A 15795-nucleotide genomic window follows, 5' to 3' on the forward strand; every position below is an offset into this window, starting at 1 on the left:
TCCCTGTTCCCATTCTCTCACCCTCCCTGACATCTTTGCAGCATGTAGTCCCACAGACCACCCCCTTTTCTTCCAGGTTTCCTCACCTTTCTCCTCCTCCTCCTCCTCCTCCTCCTCCTCCTCCTCCTCCTCCTCCTCCTTCTCCTCCATCTGTGCCAGTCCCAGTGTGCCTGGGTGGCTCAGTGGGTTGAGTGTCCGAATTTGGCTCCGGTCATAATCTCATAGTTTGTGAGTTCAAGCCACGCATTGGGCTTACCACTGTGAGCGCAGAGCCTGCTTTGATCCTCTGTTCCCTTCTCTCTCTGCCCCTCCCCAGCCTGTGTGCTCTCTCTCAAAAATAAATAAAACATTTAAAAAAATGTAATTCTATCTGTGACAGTCTCTCTTCTTCCTTCTGCCTCTATGAAAGGGGACTATCCCCAAGGCTCCTAACTCTGCACTACTTTCTTATTTCCACAACTGACCAGCCCTTGATTTCAGCCATGAGCTTCCACTGAATACATCTAAACCTACACTCCTGGCCAACGGTTCTCTTCTGAGCCCTAGTTCCAAATTCCCCAGTGCCTGCAGGACCTCTCCCTGGATTTTCCAAGGCCACCTCATGTCTCCCAGGGAGAAGGTCTGATTCACCAAGCTCATGGCTTACAGGCCGGTGCCCAAACCTGGTGCAATCGCCGAGGGTGAGGAGGGTGGGGGAGTGGAAAGGAGAGAAGTGGGCACAGCCAAGGTGGGGCGGCATGGGGAGAACCTGGTGGGCAGGGAGGAGAGAAGCACAAAAGATGGAAAAGCACAGTCAGAGCCAGGAGAGACGGCATCGAAGAAGCCAAGAGAGGGAGTCTCAAGAAGAGGGGAATGGATGCAAGCACGGCGTTGGCTTCAGCAATTACCATATTCTATCCGTTCTAAGCCATTTTTTTTTCACATTTGGGCATAAATGTGTCCAATGTGTCATAAAACTGATGGTATTTCATTGTTAATTGGTGACGGGCTTCCCCCCTTCCTTAGTGGCACATAAAATGATGGTATGGTTTGCAATCCATGGAATTTGAGCATCGATGGAACAACGGCACTTATCAAGCAATTTTACAGGAGTAATGGAGGCAGAAGTCTCAGTGTAGTAGGTTGAAAAGAGAGGACATCCCAAAAAAACAACTGGGTCTGGACTTTTCAAAAATGTCAACATCATAAAAGACGAAAAAAAAAAAGTGGGGAACTTTTTCAGATTAACAGAGACTATAGAGACACAACAACTACATTACCATGACAGAGATATTGCTGACCAAAAATCCATAAAGAATATTAGTGGGATGGTTAGGAAAAAAATGAATATAGGCTATAAGAGCATGTTGTATTGATCTAAGTTTCTTGACCATGATAATCTCATTGTGGTTATATACTGGAACATCCTTGTCCAAGGAGCTGAAGTACTTAGGAGGAAGAGTAATGATGTATGCAACTTACTTTGAAATGTTTCAGTGGACTTCAAGCTGTATTACAAAGCTGTAATCATCAAGACAGTATGGCACTGGCACAAAAACAGACACTCAAGATCACTGGAACAGAATAGAGAACCCAGAACCCAGAAATGGACCCACAAACGTATGGCCAATTCATCTTTGACAAAGCAGGAAAGAATATCCAATGGAATAAAGATAGTCTTTCAGCAAGTGGTGCTGGGAAAACTGGACAGTGACATGCAGAAAAATGAACCTGGACCACTTTCTCACACCATACACAAAAATAAACTCAAAATGGATGAAAGACCTAAACATAAGACAGGAAGCCATCAAAATCCTGGAGGAGAAAGCAGGCAAAAACCTCTTTGACCTTGGCCGCAGCAACTTCTTACTCAACACGTCTCCAGAGGCAAGGGAAACAAAAGCGAAAATGAACTATTGGGACCTCATCAAAATAAAAAGCTTCTGCACGGCGAAGGAAACAATCAGCAAAACTAAAAGGCAACGGACAGAATGGGAGAAGATATTTGCAAATGACACATCAGATAAAGGATTAGTATCCAAAATCTATAAAGAACTTATCAAACTCAATACCCAAAAAACAAATAATCCAGTGAAGAAATGGGCAAAAGACATGAATAGACACTTCTCCAAAGAAGACATCTGGATGGCCAACCGGCACATGAAAAAATGCTCAACATCCCTCATCATCAGGGAAATATAAATCAAAACCACAATAAGATACCACCTCACACTTGTCAGAATGGCTAACATTAACAACTCGGGCAACGACAGATATTGGCGAGGATGCAGAGAAAGAGGATCTCTTTTGCACTGCTAGTGGGAATGCAAACTGGTGCAGCTACTCTAGAAAACACTATGGAGACTCCTCAAAAAATTAAAAATAGTTCTACCCTACGACCTAGCAGTTGCACTACTAGGTATTTATCCAAGGGATACAAGGATGCTGTTTCAAAGGGGCACCCCTATGTTTATAGCAGCACTATCAACAATAGCCAAAGTATGGAAAGAGCCCAAATGTCTATCGATGGATGAATGGATAAAGAAGATGTGGTATATATATAATGGAGTATTACTCGGCAATCAAAAAGAATGAAATCTTGCCATTTGCAACTACGTGGATAGAACTGGAGGGTATTACGCTAAGTGAAATTAGTCAGTCAGAGAAAGACAAATATCATATTACTTCATTCATATGGGGACTTTAAGATACAAAACAGATGAACATAAGGGAAGGGAAACAAAAATAATATAAAAACAGGGAGGGGGACAAAACATAAGAGACTCCTAAATATGGAGAACAAACAGAGGGTTACTGGAGGGGTTGTGGGAGGGGGGATGGGCTAAATGGGTAAGGGGCATTAAGGAATCTACTCCTTAAATCATTGCTGCACTACATGCATGCTAACTAACTTGGATGTAAATTTAAAAAAATAAAAAAATAAAAAAATAAAAAAATAAAATAGAAATGTTTCAGAAAAAAGTGTGCATATATATATATATTTATGTGTATGGAATATACATTTTAACATGTTGCCACATTTGCATAAGTACACATATATGCATACATAATACATATACTTGTATAATATACATATTATAGAGATCCACAAATTAATATTTTGCCACATTTGCTCACTATGATTATATGTATGTAGAAAAAATATACATACATATATGGGTGTTTACATGTATATACATATATTTGTATTATACATGTAGATAACATATACACATTTACATATGGGTACATGTATATACACAGTACGTGTGCATGTGCAAATATGACAAAATGTTAGTTCCTGAATCTCAATGGTTCTCAACTGGGAGCTGTTTTGTTTTGTTTTAATTTTTTTTAACATTTTTATTTATTTTTGAGACAGAGAGAGACAGAGCATGAACGGGGGAGGCTCAGAGAGAGAGGGAGACACAGAATCTGAAACAGGCTCCAGGCTCTGAGCAGTCAGCACAGAGCCCGACACGGGGCTCGAACCCACGGACAGTGAGATCATGACCTGAGCCGAAGTCAGACGCTTAACCGACTGAGCCACCCAGGTGCCCCAACTGGGAGCTATTTTGTGTCCCAAAGGATATTTGGTGATGTCTGAGATATTTTTGGTTGCCTCAGTTGACGGGATGCTACCAGCATCCAGTGGGAGAGGTCAGGAATGAACATCCCACAATGCAGTGGACAGGTTCCCACAGTAACGAGTTATCCAGCCCCAAATGTTAATGGTGCCAAGATTGAGAATCCTGGTCTAGGTAAAGGGTCTGTGTGTTCATTGTACTTTCTTTCAACCTTTCTATAGGCTTGGGATTTTAAAAAATACAAAAATGGTGTTTAAAAAAAAGGTGAGAGGAAGAATGTGTGACAGAAAGGTGAGGAAGTGAAGAAAAACGCAGAGGCAAATTCTTTCCAGGATCTTGTCTGAGAAGGGATGAATTACAGCCAGAAGGAAAGAAAGCACTCCTGTCAACCACACTAATACCCACCCCCCCATCCCATTAAGAGTCATCTTGGGTGTCCATGTTTAGTAATACCTGACCAATAATACCAGTCCTATCCCTCAGGCACAGCTGGTTGGACCAGTGGGAGGCCCCTGACCCCCCAACAGCTCATCCACTGGCTGCTATGACAGCGCCTGGTCTCTTGTAAGACCAGGTGGGTCCATCAGAGTCTGTCCTGTAAGACCCAGAGAATGAAGCACGTAGGAAGCCGACGCTCGAAGGAAGCACAGTAAGAGACCACAAGCTACAACGGGACCCACAGGGGTCCCAACAAGCTGAAGTTGGGGAAAAGCAGAAACCTACAGGAAGCAGAACTCAGGAGGCAGAGATGGGTGGAGTGCAGAGGGAGGACACGGCATCAGCAGCCGGCCTGACCAGGTGGGCACATCATCAGAGGTGAACCAGAGACTAACTGCCCTCCTCATGATGGAACCTGTGCATCAGCCTCCTTCACTAGGTGTCAACCGTGCCCGATCCAATCAGATTAGCGCTTCCTCTAGTCCAACGCTTACTAGGCTTTCTGCTCATCATTTATCTCAAAAGAAAGCGTTTCCACTTCCAGATGATCTCCTTAGCCTTTCAATGTCTGCTGCCTGGCATGTCTTTGTAGTCCCCTAAATGATGTCATCTATGCTGGGGACAAGATCAGAAAAAAGCTCTGCAAGTGCCACCTCCCTAGCCTTCCAATAAACATACACTGCTCAGATCCGAGCTCCTGAACCAAGCGAGGCACAGAAGGGCATTAGACATCCTACAAGCTTAAAGACTCAACTAGCCTTTTAGCACCTGGTTAGGCAGCCTTAACTAGAGCAGTGCTTCTCCAAGGCTGTGGTCCGGCAGCAGCACTACCGGGTGGGGGGGGGGGGGGTTTAGAGGGAATGCAAATTCCCGACCCCACCCTTCCGCAGAGCAGGGCCCAGGGGTCTGGACTCCGACATGTCCCCCAGGTGACCATGATGCACACGCTCAAGTTTGAGAAGGACTGAAACGGGGTTAGTGTGATCATAAACATAAACCACTTGGATCCATCCCAGCAGTGTCTAGGAGAGTGGGAAGGTGTTCCCTTTCTGAAGCCTGTCAACAGAGGACTGAGAGGCCCCCCTTCAGGTGAACAGCAGCACCAACCTTCGCCGGAGCAAGCAAGGGCCCCTCTGACAACTAGCCAAGGTCTCACGCAGAGTCAGCACATACGGGGCAGCTAGACCAGTGCTATTTCCAATAAACACACCCAACTTCTCTGGTGCAAGGTTTCACGTGAATTTGCCTTTTTCTCTGATATTTATGAAATCCTGAGTCCTAGGTTGCAGCCTTCCTTAGCAAACTTTATGAGTCTTTGAGATCCTCACAAGGCAACCTGTGGAACCATTATAAGCAATTCAGATGAACTAGATCATCCCTGGACAGGTGCTGCCTTAGAGGAATCGGCTTCGGGCTCACAGCTGTGACTGGAGACCACAGTGCAGGTGTCAGCGTAGGGGGAAGTGACACGACCTGCCAGGAAGACAGAGCAGAAGCAGGGAAGGAATGCTAAGTGATTTGGGGATGGTGTTTATACTTAAAAATGCCTTTCCTTCCAAGTTTCAGATTTGGGGCTTTGGGGCCTTTTGGACTGAAGAGAAAGAACCGTAGTTTTATCTCTTAAGTGTCTCAGCACAGCCTGGGGAGGTTGTGGAATATCAGCAAAATGCCCATGGCAAGTTTCTAGCACCAATTCCATAATTAGGGTCAGCCAAGTTTAAAAGAAAGCCTGCAGAAAGTGGAAAGAAGATGTAAGTGTGGAGGAAAACCTGGTGAAGAGTCCAGTGAAACAGAAAGAAGGGAGAGATTTGCTCAGTCTCCCCACCCTGGAACACGCTCCTTTGAGTCATTTGTTTACATGTCCTAGCAAAGTCAGAGCAGGGGGGTGACAATCTTAGTCTCCACCAGTGCCCCTGGCTAATTAAAATCAGCCAAAAGTCAGACGGCTGAGAAGAAAATTATAGAAACGAAGTATTTATTACTTTTCCTGAAAAAGATGGGGAAAGAGTGCCCACGAGAGGGATGTTCATAAGCAAATCCTCTGCTTTTTGCCACGCCTTTTCTAAATAACAAACCATTTGGCAAAAGAAAACAATTCATGTGAGCCAGAACTGCCTTTTGAGAACAGGTTTAATTCTGACCCAGAATTATAATTTGAAAAATCCTATCAATTCCACCACGCAATTCCTGAGTAGGAACTACTCGGACTTTTTTCCCCCTTAACTTCTTCTGAAAAACCAAATTGGCTTCCTGTAGCTGCATTTAGCTGGGAAGTCAAATGCACTTCTTTATCATTAACTACCATAGAAAAGCACACTTAGCTTGCGTCTCAAGTTGTCTTCAGTAAAGTCTATTTTGCTTCCAGTAGTTGTATTTTCCCGATTTCTCTTCCCCAAGTTCTGCTCTCTGTGGAACGCCATTAAGTCTTGTTTTTCCCCTTTGATTTGGGAGCACCGGGCCAACGGAAGCCTCGCAGGTGCAGGCAGTCGGCAACGTTGTGGGCGATGTAGTAGAGGTTCAGCATGGCAGCTGGGCTGAGAATGTCCACTTCCGGTTTCTTCTGTTTCTTCCCGCGAGATTTGTCCGGGCCTTTTCCTTGTTTCCCTTTACCTGGCTTTCAAAGACAAGTATATTCACAGGGCATAAATTAGTTTTTACAACCTTGACATAACTTTCAACATTTCTTATTGAACTGAAAGCGGGGGGGTGGGGACTCATGAAAGGAAAAAACTGTAACAATAATAAAGACTTTTGCTGGGAGTGGGGGGAGAAGTCACATGCAATCGAATTCAACAAGTGAAGCACCGGGATTAAAAAGAGACCCAACCCGGGGCGCCTGGGTGGCGCAGTCGGTTAAGCGTCCGACTTCAGCCAGGTCACGATCTCGCGGTCCGGGAGTTCGAGCCCCGCGTCGGGCTCTGGGCTGGTGGCTCGGAGCCTGTTTCCGATTCTGTGTCTCCCTCTCTCTCTGCCCCGCCCCCGTTCATGCTCTGTCTCTCTCTGTCCCAAAAATAAATAAAAACGTTGAAAAAAAAAAAAAGAGACCCAACCGAATGTAACAAACAGGTGGCCCTTGTCTGCATTGATTTGAACAAATTATAAAAAGACATTTTTAGGCAGTCAGGGAAATTTGGTAATCTCAAGGAATTATTAATTCTGTTAGGTGTGATAATGGCTTCTATTGGGTCATGGAAGAAAATGTTTACACATTTCAGTGATGCACACTAAAATCTGTGGAAATGAAATGAAAGAAGGCCTCAGATGTGCTTTAAAATACTGCAGCTCCCGGGTCGCCCAGGTGGCTCAGTGAGTTAAGCATCCAGTTCTTGGTTTCGGCTCAGGCCATGATCTCATGGTTTCTGGGTTCGAGCCCTGCGTCAGGCTCTGTGCTGACAGTACAGAGCCTGCTTGGGATTCTGTCTCCCTCTCTCTCTGCCCTTCCCCTGCTTGCTCACTCGCGCGCGCTCTCTCTCTCTCTCTCAAAAATAAACATTAAAAAACAACCTTTTTAAAATAAAAATACTGCAGCTCCCCCTTGCACCCCACCCCACAGAAGGCCAGATGAAGCCAATGTGGCAAAATCCTGACAGTTTTTGAGTCCGAGAAATGGATATGTGGGGAATCACTTTACTATTCTATTTTTGTGTATGCATACAATCTTTCGTGATAAAAATGTAATTAAGGGGTGCCTGGGTGGCGCAGTCGGTTAAGTGTCCGACTTCAGCCAGGTCACAATCTTGCGGTCCGTGAGTTTGAGCCCCGTGTCGGGCTCTGGGCTGATGGCTCAGAGCCTGGAGCCTGTTTCCGATTCTGTGTCTCCCTCTCTCTCTGCCCCTCCCCCGTTCATGCTCTGTCTCTCTCTCTCCCACAAATAAATAAACGTTGAAAAAAAATGTAATTAAAAGTATTAGCTAATCGGGACGCAAACACACATTTTGCTTGGCATTTCTTATGTTGTAGTCTCGACCTCATTAAGTAGTCGTGAGGGCAGAGACATGAATGTAAGGCGCTTAACGCAGCGTCTGACTTCAAGGAAACAATAAGTGATTGTTCCCATCACTTTATCACCACTAACCCCCTGAGCTGTATTTTGACGGAGAGAGACATTATTTATGTCTTCAAAGTGGAAAAGTGGAGGCTCAACAAGGCCACACTGCAAACCAGTGTCCAGCAGCCCAGCACCTGTGTTCTTGGCATGACTACACTGCCAGGCCGGTGCCTTTTGGGAAGAGGAATGGATCTCATCCTAATCTGGGAATAAACTGTCTGAAGTTTTGCGACAGGCACACAAAGCTGAGTAGACTCCTCATGTCCTATGGCCCACCCATACATAAAAGAACAGGAGGAAGTATATTATTTAGAAAGTGACTCTTCTAGGCAAGGGAAGGGAGAGTGTAAGTTATCAGGAACATCCGCAAGGGCTAAATGTTTGTATAAAATAGATGTTATGTTGATAGCATCTCACTCTAAAAATGTCCCAGGCTAAACAAGGAGGAACACAGGCAATGTGTTAAAAAACACTAAAATACATTTTTGTTAAGTGAAACGGAATACACTCCTAGATAGAAAACCCAGGAACGAAGATGAGAAGTATCTTGCAACACAGTGGCCTGGCTTTCAGGTGGAAATCCAGATTAAAACAACAACAACAACAACAATATGAAAACCCATATGATAACAGTACCTCTTGGTAAAACACTCCCTGGGGGTGTAGGATGCACGTTGCCATAAGCTCTTAAAATTCTGAGTCTTGGCTTTCTTGATGATTTTACACTTTTTTGCATGTCAACCATACGACTTACCTGGAATAACTGACAAAAAAAATGTGTTTTAATCTCTAAAGTGGTTTGATGACTAAAACTCGCACAAAGGTTTGAGATGTTCATTCAAAGTTCTCATCTCTCTGTAGAAATTGGCTAACTGACTCTAAGATTCATATGGAAACGCAAAGGACTTTGAAAAAACAAAGCTGAAGGACTAATTCTACCTTGTTTCAAGAATTATTATAAAGCTACAGTATCCAGACAGTATGGGATTAGTGTCAAGACAGACACATAGATCAATGGAAAATAATGAAGAGACCAAAAATAGGTCCACACGTATATGAACAACTAGTTTTCAACAAAAGTGCGAAAGCAATTCAATAGGACAAGGACAATTGATGAGAGACAGATGCAGAAAAATGTTCTTTAGCCCAGAAGGCTGACCTATAGCCTGCATAGTTCTGATAAGGATCAAATACACACTGGTTGCTCTATTCTTTTTTTTTTAATGGTTGCTACATTTTTAAAGGGTCTCATGACTGCCTGGGAATCTCACCAAAAGTTAATATCAAGCTGAATGATGCACACAAGAGAAATCTTGCGAAAGTAGTTTTACACGTAGAATTTGAAGAAAACATTTACGATCTAATACTCTCTGCACATAGCCTCCCGTTGGAGCACTAAGCATATAACCACCAACTTCATTCAGGAAAAGCGCAGCTCTTCCTGCCTAAGGGTCGTGTTCCCATGCTACTTAAGTAAACTTACTAAGTTGCACCTAAAATGTCTCAAGAATTCTTTCTTGACCGTCGTGCTCAATGATCCCACAACAATAATTTTTTCCACAAGTGGGGCTGGAACAATGAATATCCATTTGCAAAAAAAAAAAAAAAAAAAAAAAAGAACCTTAATCCAATGTTTTTACCATATACAAAAATTAACTCAAAATGGCTCATACACTTAAAACCAAAAAGCAAAATGTCCTAGAAGAAAGTTCAGGGGAAAACCTTTATGACCTTTGGTTAGGCAAAAATTTCCTGGATATGACACCGAAGCACGATCCATAGAAGAACAAATTGATAGAGTCACCATCAAAATTAAAAACTTGTGTTCTTCAAACGATATTGTTAACAAAATGAAAAGCTAAGCCACAGACTGGGAGAAAATATTTGCAAATCATATATCTGATCAAGCCCTTACATCCAGAATAAAGGACTCGCGAAACACAGTAAAAAAACAAACAAACAAAAAAAAACAGCCCCAAAACATGGCCAACAGATCTGAACAGACACTTCCCCAAAGAAGATATACAAATGGCTGATAAACACACGAAAAGGTACTCAACACTAAGTCACTAGGGAAATGCAATTAAAACCCCAATGAGATATCAGTACACGCTCATCCAGCCACGGATGGATGGAATGGATCCAGGCATTCCACTGTGAAGTATTTACCGAAAGAAATCAAAGTGCATATCCATTCTAAGACTTGTACATGGAATGTACATAGTAACTTTATCTATGATAGCTAAAAACTGAACACAGCTCAGAAGTCCATTAGTGAGTGAATGGATAAACAAACTGGGTATAACCATACACTGGAGTACCACCCAGCAATAAAAAGGATTAACCATTGACGCATGCTACAACATGAGTGAATTTAAAAGGAATTGATTGGCTCAGTCGGTGGAGTGTTTGACTCTTGATCTCAGAGTTGGGGGTTCAAGCCCCACGTTGGGTATAGGTATTACTTAAAAAATAAAATCCTGGTGGGTGCCTGCGTGGCTCAGTTGGTTAAGTGTCCGACTTCAGCTCAAGGTCATGATCTCATGGTTTGTGAGTTCAAGCCCTGCACCAGGCTCTGTGCTGACAGCTCAGAGGCTGGAACCTGCTTTGGATTCTGTGTCTCCCTCTCTCTCTGCCCCTCCCCTGCTCATGCTCTCTCTCTCAAAAATAAATAAACATGAAAATTTTTTTTAAAAATTGGGGGCGTCTGGGTGGCTCAATCAGTTGAGCATCCGACTCGATTTTGGCTCAGGTCATAATCTCATGGTCGTGGGATTGAGCCCACCATAGGGCTCTGCACTGTCAGTGCTTGGGATTCTCTCTCTCTCCCTCTCTCTCTGCCCCTCTCTGGCTTTATCTCTCTCAAAATAAATAAATGAATTTTTTTTTTTTTTTAAATGAGTAAAGGGCTGATTATAGAGGAGCACAAGGAGACTTTCGGGGGTGATCAACATGCTTGTCATCTTGATTGTGGTGATGGCTCGATGGGAGCGACAGATGCCAAACTGATCAAATTGTACATTAAAATATGTGCAATTCACTGTGCATCACTTATACCTCAGTAAATCTGTTAAGAAATTATTGTAAGCGAGTGAAAACTTTCAGTTTCTCAGCTGGTTGGGTTGGCTTAATACAACTCCGTGGCCCTTGGTTGTTCCCAGTCGCAGAACACATAACTCATGACTTGAAACTCTCCAAACTGCTTAATGAAGACCACTTGGCTCCAGCCACACTGCCCTCCTTTTGGTTCCCTAACCTGCCCCGCTCCTCCCTGATCCCCCTGATCCCACCCTGTTACTTCCCTTCATGTGGGGCTCTGCTCAGATATCACCTCTCTAGAAAAACCTCTCAGATACTGTATCTATATTCTATCTATAACTAGGGTGACCATATAATTTCTTGCCCAAACCAAGATACTTCAACAAACATAAACTGGGACTGTCCAAGGCAAGCAGGGAGGGGATACAGGTGGTTCCCAGCCTCCCTCTCAGCACTGTCACTTTCTAGCTCCCTACCCCAAGCACACTCCACTATGTCATAGGGCTATTTTGTTTATTTATTGTTTGTCTCCTAACCAGAGGTTTGTCTATGAGGTCACCACTTGAATTCCCAGGGCCTAGACCAATGTCTGGGACGAACAGATACTTGCCGAGTGAATAAATTGCAACTCAGATGTAATACAGTCCTAGGATTTAGAAAGCAAATGTAGATAGCTGCTTTTCTGAATTTTAAGAGGGGCTCCTTCGTTCATTCGACAAATATTTAACAAATATCTACTGAACAGCAGGACCTGCAGTTCTGGGCTCCTGTCTTCATGAGGCTTACTCTCCAGTGAGGGAGAAATTACAAACACGTTCACTCCCTCTCCCGTGAAGGAGAGGCCAGGTTATCTGGCATTCCGATGACACAGGATGGGCAGGGTGTGACCCAATCTGGGACATGAAGGGTTCCTGAAGAGCCGCCTGTGGGCTGAGGGGCAGGGACTTCCCAAACAGCCTGTGCAAAGACTTTGAGGTTGGAGGGCACATGCCAAACTGAAGGGACCTCACAAAAAAGGTCAGTGTGGCTGGCCTATAAGCAACCATGATGGGGGGCGCCAAGTGAGAGGAATTTAGGCTGGAGAGGTAGGCAGTGTGCAACTCTGGCCTGCAGGCCTTTGAAGCTACAGTGTTTAACCTTTATCTGAGGAGCAGTGGAAATCCATTAGCTTAAATGGCTTTATTGAACCGTTTTTGCTTCAGTTCCCTGGGCTCTGAAAGAAAATGACAATACCAACCATGTGAAGTAACCCGGGGGATGACACAATTTAAATCAAAAGACATCTATTTAGGGGCGCCTGGGTGGCTTAGTCGGTTGAGCGTCCGATTTTGGCTCAGGTCACGATCTCACGGTTTGTCAGTTTGCGCCCCGCATCGGGCTCTGTGCTGGTGGCTCAGAGCCTGGAGCCTGCTTTCTGTGTCTCCCTTTCTCTCTGACACTTTCCCGCTCATGCTCTCTCTCTGTCTCTCAAAAATAAATAAACGTTAAAAAAATTTAAAAAAAGAAATTAATTAAAAAAAAAAGACATCTATTTAGTGCTTTTACGTGCAATGAAGTAGAAGGAACACAGATTTACCAAACACCTTTCTATACTACAGTCAAATGGGGGTGAGGAGTGAGGCTTTCCAAGGTGAAATAGGTGAAGCTCTGTGAGGCATAGAGGGTCATAGATACTTAGGGGGCAATTCGGCAGCAGGAGGGCCCATCTTGGAGAAAAGTAGATCTGTAGCTTGAGATGGGGCAGGAGGCTTCGAAAAGAATGTGAGTCCAGTGTGGAATGTGTTTTCTGTTTTGGTTAAAGCAGAGAATATGGCAAATAGAGCTCAAGAGGTTGAGGCCTTTTTACCCCGAACTCTGAGCAGTACTCAGTTGAGCAGACAGTAGAAATTCCTGAGGACGTGGGGTGGGGGTTACAAGGTCACAGCCATTCTGGGACCATCAACCTGGCATCCAAAAGAGATGGAGAGCCCTGGGACAGAGGTAGTGAACTGCTGCTGGAATCCAGGTAGGTGGTAAGGAGGGCAGGACTTGACCAATGGCAGAGAGGGTGGGAAGCAGGTCGAAATGACTGGATGAGGGCTGATGAACGGTAATGTTTAGGAGTTTGAGGCCAGGAGAATCAACATGCCATTGGAAAATTCAGAGAAGGTAGCGGTTAAAAAGGAGCTGGATTTTGAACACAGCTGGGAAATGCTCTCTGGTGGAGAGATCCAGTAGGAAGTGGGAAATAAGGTTTAACATTTCAGAGTGGTTTGGCTTAAGATGGAGCTCTGTGAGCCAACGACTTGGAGGGGAGATAAAAGTTTAAGGATGTTGCAAGCCTTCCCAGGCATAAAATGCAAGCATTTCCTCTGCTAAAGGTTTCCTCCAAAGTCTTTCCTCAAATTAGGGTTGGAAGAGAGACTCACTCCTTAGAGCCGGCAGTCTGGATCGCACCAGGGCTCATTCTCTACTTCTTAATCCGAAGAGAAGAATCCCGCAAGGGACCCCAGAAGGCAGCGGCAGCAGGAGGTAAGGGCATGGGCCAGTCGCTGTTGCCACGTACTGGCACCCTGGGGTTTCACAGCACTGCACCAGCCTCTCTTTATTGCCCACACATATGATTACGAAAGTGGCTCAACAGAACCAAAGAACGAAACCTCACAAAAAGAGGGCTCAGGCTGATTCTGCTTGGCTGTCCCCTTTGACGCGCGCAGACCACCTGGGGAACCCGTCTTTCCCATCATCCTTATACCCCAAGTGTTCAGATCACTAGGTTGGACACCACCCACAACGACAGGAGACGAAGGCGCCAATCTCGTGGCGCGGGTAATAAATCTTGCTAAAGCGTGCCTCGATGAGGCAGAACGGTATTAAACTAACCTGGCGAGAGCCTCGGTATCTCTTATACTTAAATAAGACGTGTATTACCATGGTAATTCCTCAGTTGAGCAGGTGAGTGTGGCATGGGTTCCCAATCCTGAAATAGAGAGCCCGGTTCTCCGCATCACTTGGAGGCAGCACCCCCGCGCCCATCGCTGCCGCACACCGGGCTGCCTCCGCACTCCACAGCGAACCTCCGCGGGTCCGGGGCCTTGCCACGCTTCTCAGGAGCCCCAGACGCTCAGGGGAGCCCGGCGGGGTCAGGGGGCAGCCAGCCACCCAGCTGCCGCCACGCGGAGCCTGGACACCCACCGCACGGGGGCCGCTGACCGCGCGACTCACGGCGAGCACGCCCCGCGGGCTGGGAGCACAGGGCTCACGGGCGCCTGCTGGCCGAGCGCACGAACACCCGGCGCGGCGCGCCGCGTGGGGCGGGGCGCTCAATGTTTACCTGTTGCCAGGACACCGGGGCCTGGCGCCCGGTCTTGGGGCCTCACCCGGCAGTCCTAGCGAGCAGGCGGGAGTGCGCGCCAGCCTTCCGGGGAGCGCGCGGCTGGCTGGGCCACTTCGCCTCGAGCGACGGCGACTACGGCCCCTAGTGCCCGGAAGCCCTGCCTCGCGCTGGGGGGCCTGACCCGGCAGGGCAGGGGCGCGGGGCGGGTGTGGTTCTGGCCTTGGGGTGGGCCGATTCCTCTGTTTGAGCTTGGCTTTGGAGAAGTCCTCGAAGACTCCATGACCTGTTTTGGAAAATGAGATAAAGCCTTTGAGGGTTGAAGTGAGAATAACGTGGGGGGAATGTTCATATGGAGCCTGGTACAGGTTCCAAGAGAGAAAAGGCCTGAGAAAAAGGTTCTTAGGCCCCAAATGGGAGTCAGGAAGGCTACAGTCGGTGCAGTTCCACTGCCAAACTTGTGAGTTCATCCCGATATACGTCTGTGTTCTCCACAGCGAGCAACCTTTCTTAGACTCATTTTTTTGTAAGCTGCAGCAGAAGTGAGAGACACTAATGGAAAAATTGTCATGATTCGGTAGGAAGTATTATCCCCTTCATTCTATCAACCGGGGCGACTTGTTCTCATTGACGTCTGGGCCTAAGTTAATTGTTGCTCCCCACTTCCCCTACTCCTGGTAAGTCTCCCCACTTGCTTCTGACATGTGTGTCATGCTCCTTGCTCATCCAGACCTCAGTCATCTCATGTCTATCTGCCTCTTGCTGCACTCCAAGTGTTGGCAGATTTCAAAGTCCAGTCCTTAGTTCTCTGCTGTTCCTCAGTGTCTCCTCACCTGATGGCTCATCTGATAATGTCAGTGACTACCTGCCTTGGAATGACACAGCCACCGTCTGAAAGAATGGCCTCCATCTGAGCTCCAGTCTTCAGGCCACACATTCCCTGGATTTAGGGCATCTCTCCCTCTGTCAGCCTCTCCATTTCCATTGTCAGTGGCAACACTACTCTCCCAGTCTCTCGCCCTTTGTCATCACTAACTCCTGTCTCCGGTGATGAGTCCAAGGCCTAAGCATCCTTTGTAAATTCTTTTATGGATCCCCCCTTTCACATTTTTATCATTCTAAACTAGACCTTAAAGGACCTTGATCATTTCGTATTGCAAATAATAGCAGTGAAGGAGCACTGATGTCCAGCACCTTGCTGAGCACTTTGCACACATTATGGCATCATTACTTCACTACAACTAGTGTGATAGTTTGTTATGTTCTCCAATTTGCATGAAGTCAGAGAGAGTAACTAACTTATCCAAGTTCCCACAAGCAGAGTCAAAGCCAGCAATGTCCGTCCGTCCAGCTGGTACATTAAACACTAAAATCATTCAGAAAGGCACCCT

The 15795-nt window shown here is 45.7% G+C and overlaps 1 protein-coding gene across 5 annotated transcripts; it reads right to left on the reverse strand.

Moving 5' to 3' along the window:
- Positions 1–6116: 6116 nt before the first annotated feature.
- On the reverse strand, positions 6117–14338 carry SMKR1 (small lysine rich protein 1). 5 transcript variants are annotated; one of them, XM_040471993.1, is made up of 3 exons: positions 14148–14336; positions 14002–14050; positions 6117–6614 (listed from the first exon to the last, which is right to left on the reverse strand). In XM_040471993.1, the coding sequence occupies exons 2-3, from the start codon at positions 14036–14038 to the stop codon at positions 6424–6426; spliced, it is 228 nt and encodes a 75-aa protein (XP_040327927.1). In that variant the 5' UTR covers positions 14039–14050; positions 14148–14336; the 3' UTR covers positions 6117–6423. The 5 variants fall into 5 exon arrangements, with proteins under 5 accessions (XP_040327927.1, XP_040327929.1, XP_040327925.1 ...); XM_040471995.1 differs by having other exon boundaries at positions 6117–6618; positions 14148–14333; XM_040471991.1 differs by having other exon boundaries at positions 6117–6618; positions 13954–14338.
- Positions 14339–15795: the final 1457 nt, after the last annotated feature.

The sequence above is a fragment of the Herpailurus yagouaroundi genome, unplaced genomic scaffold, assembly GCF_014898765.1.
Source record: "Herpailurus yagouaroundi ecotype Mexico unplaced genomic scaffold, PumYag 100, whole genome shotgun sequence".
Taxonomy (NCBI): domain Eukaryota; kingdom Metazoa; phylum Chordata; class Mammalia; order Carnivora; family Felidae; genus Herpailurus; species Herpailurus yagouaroundi.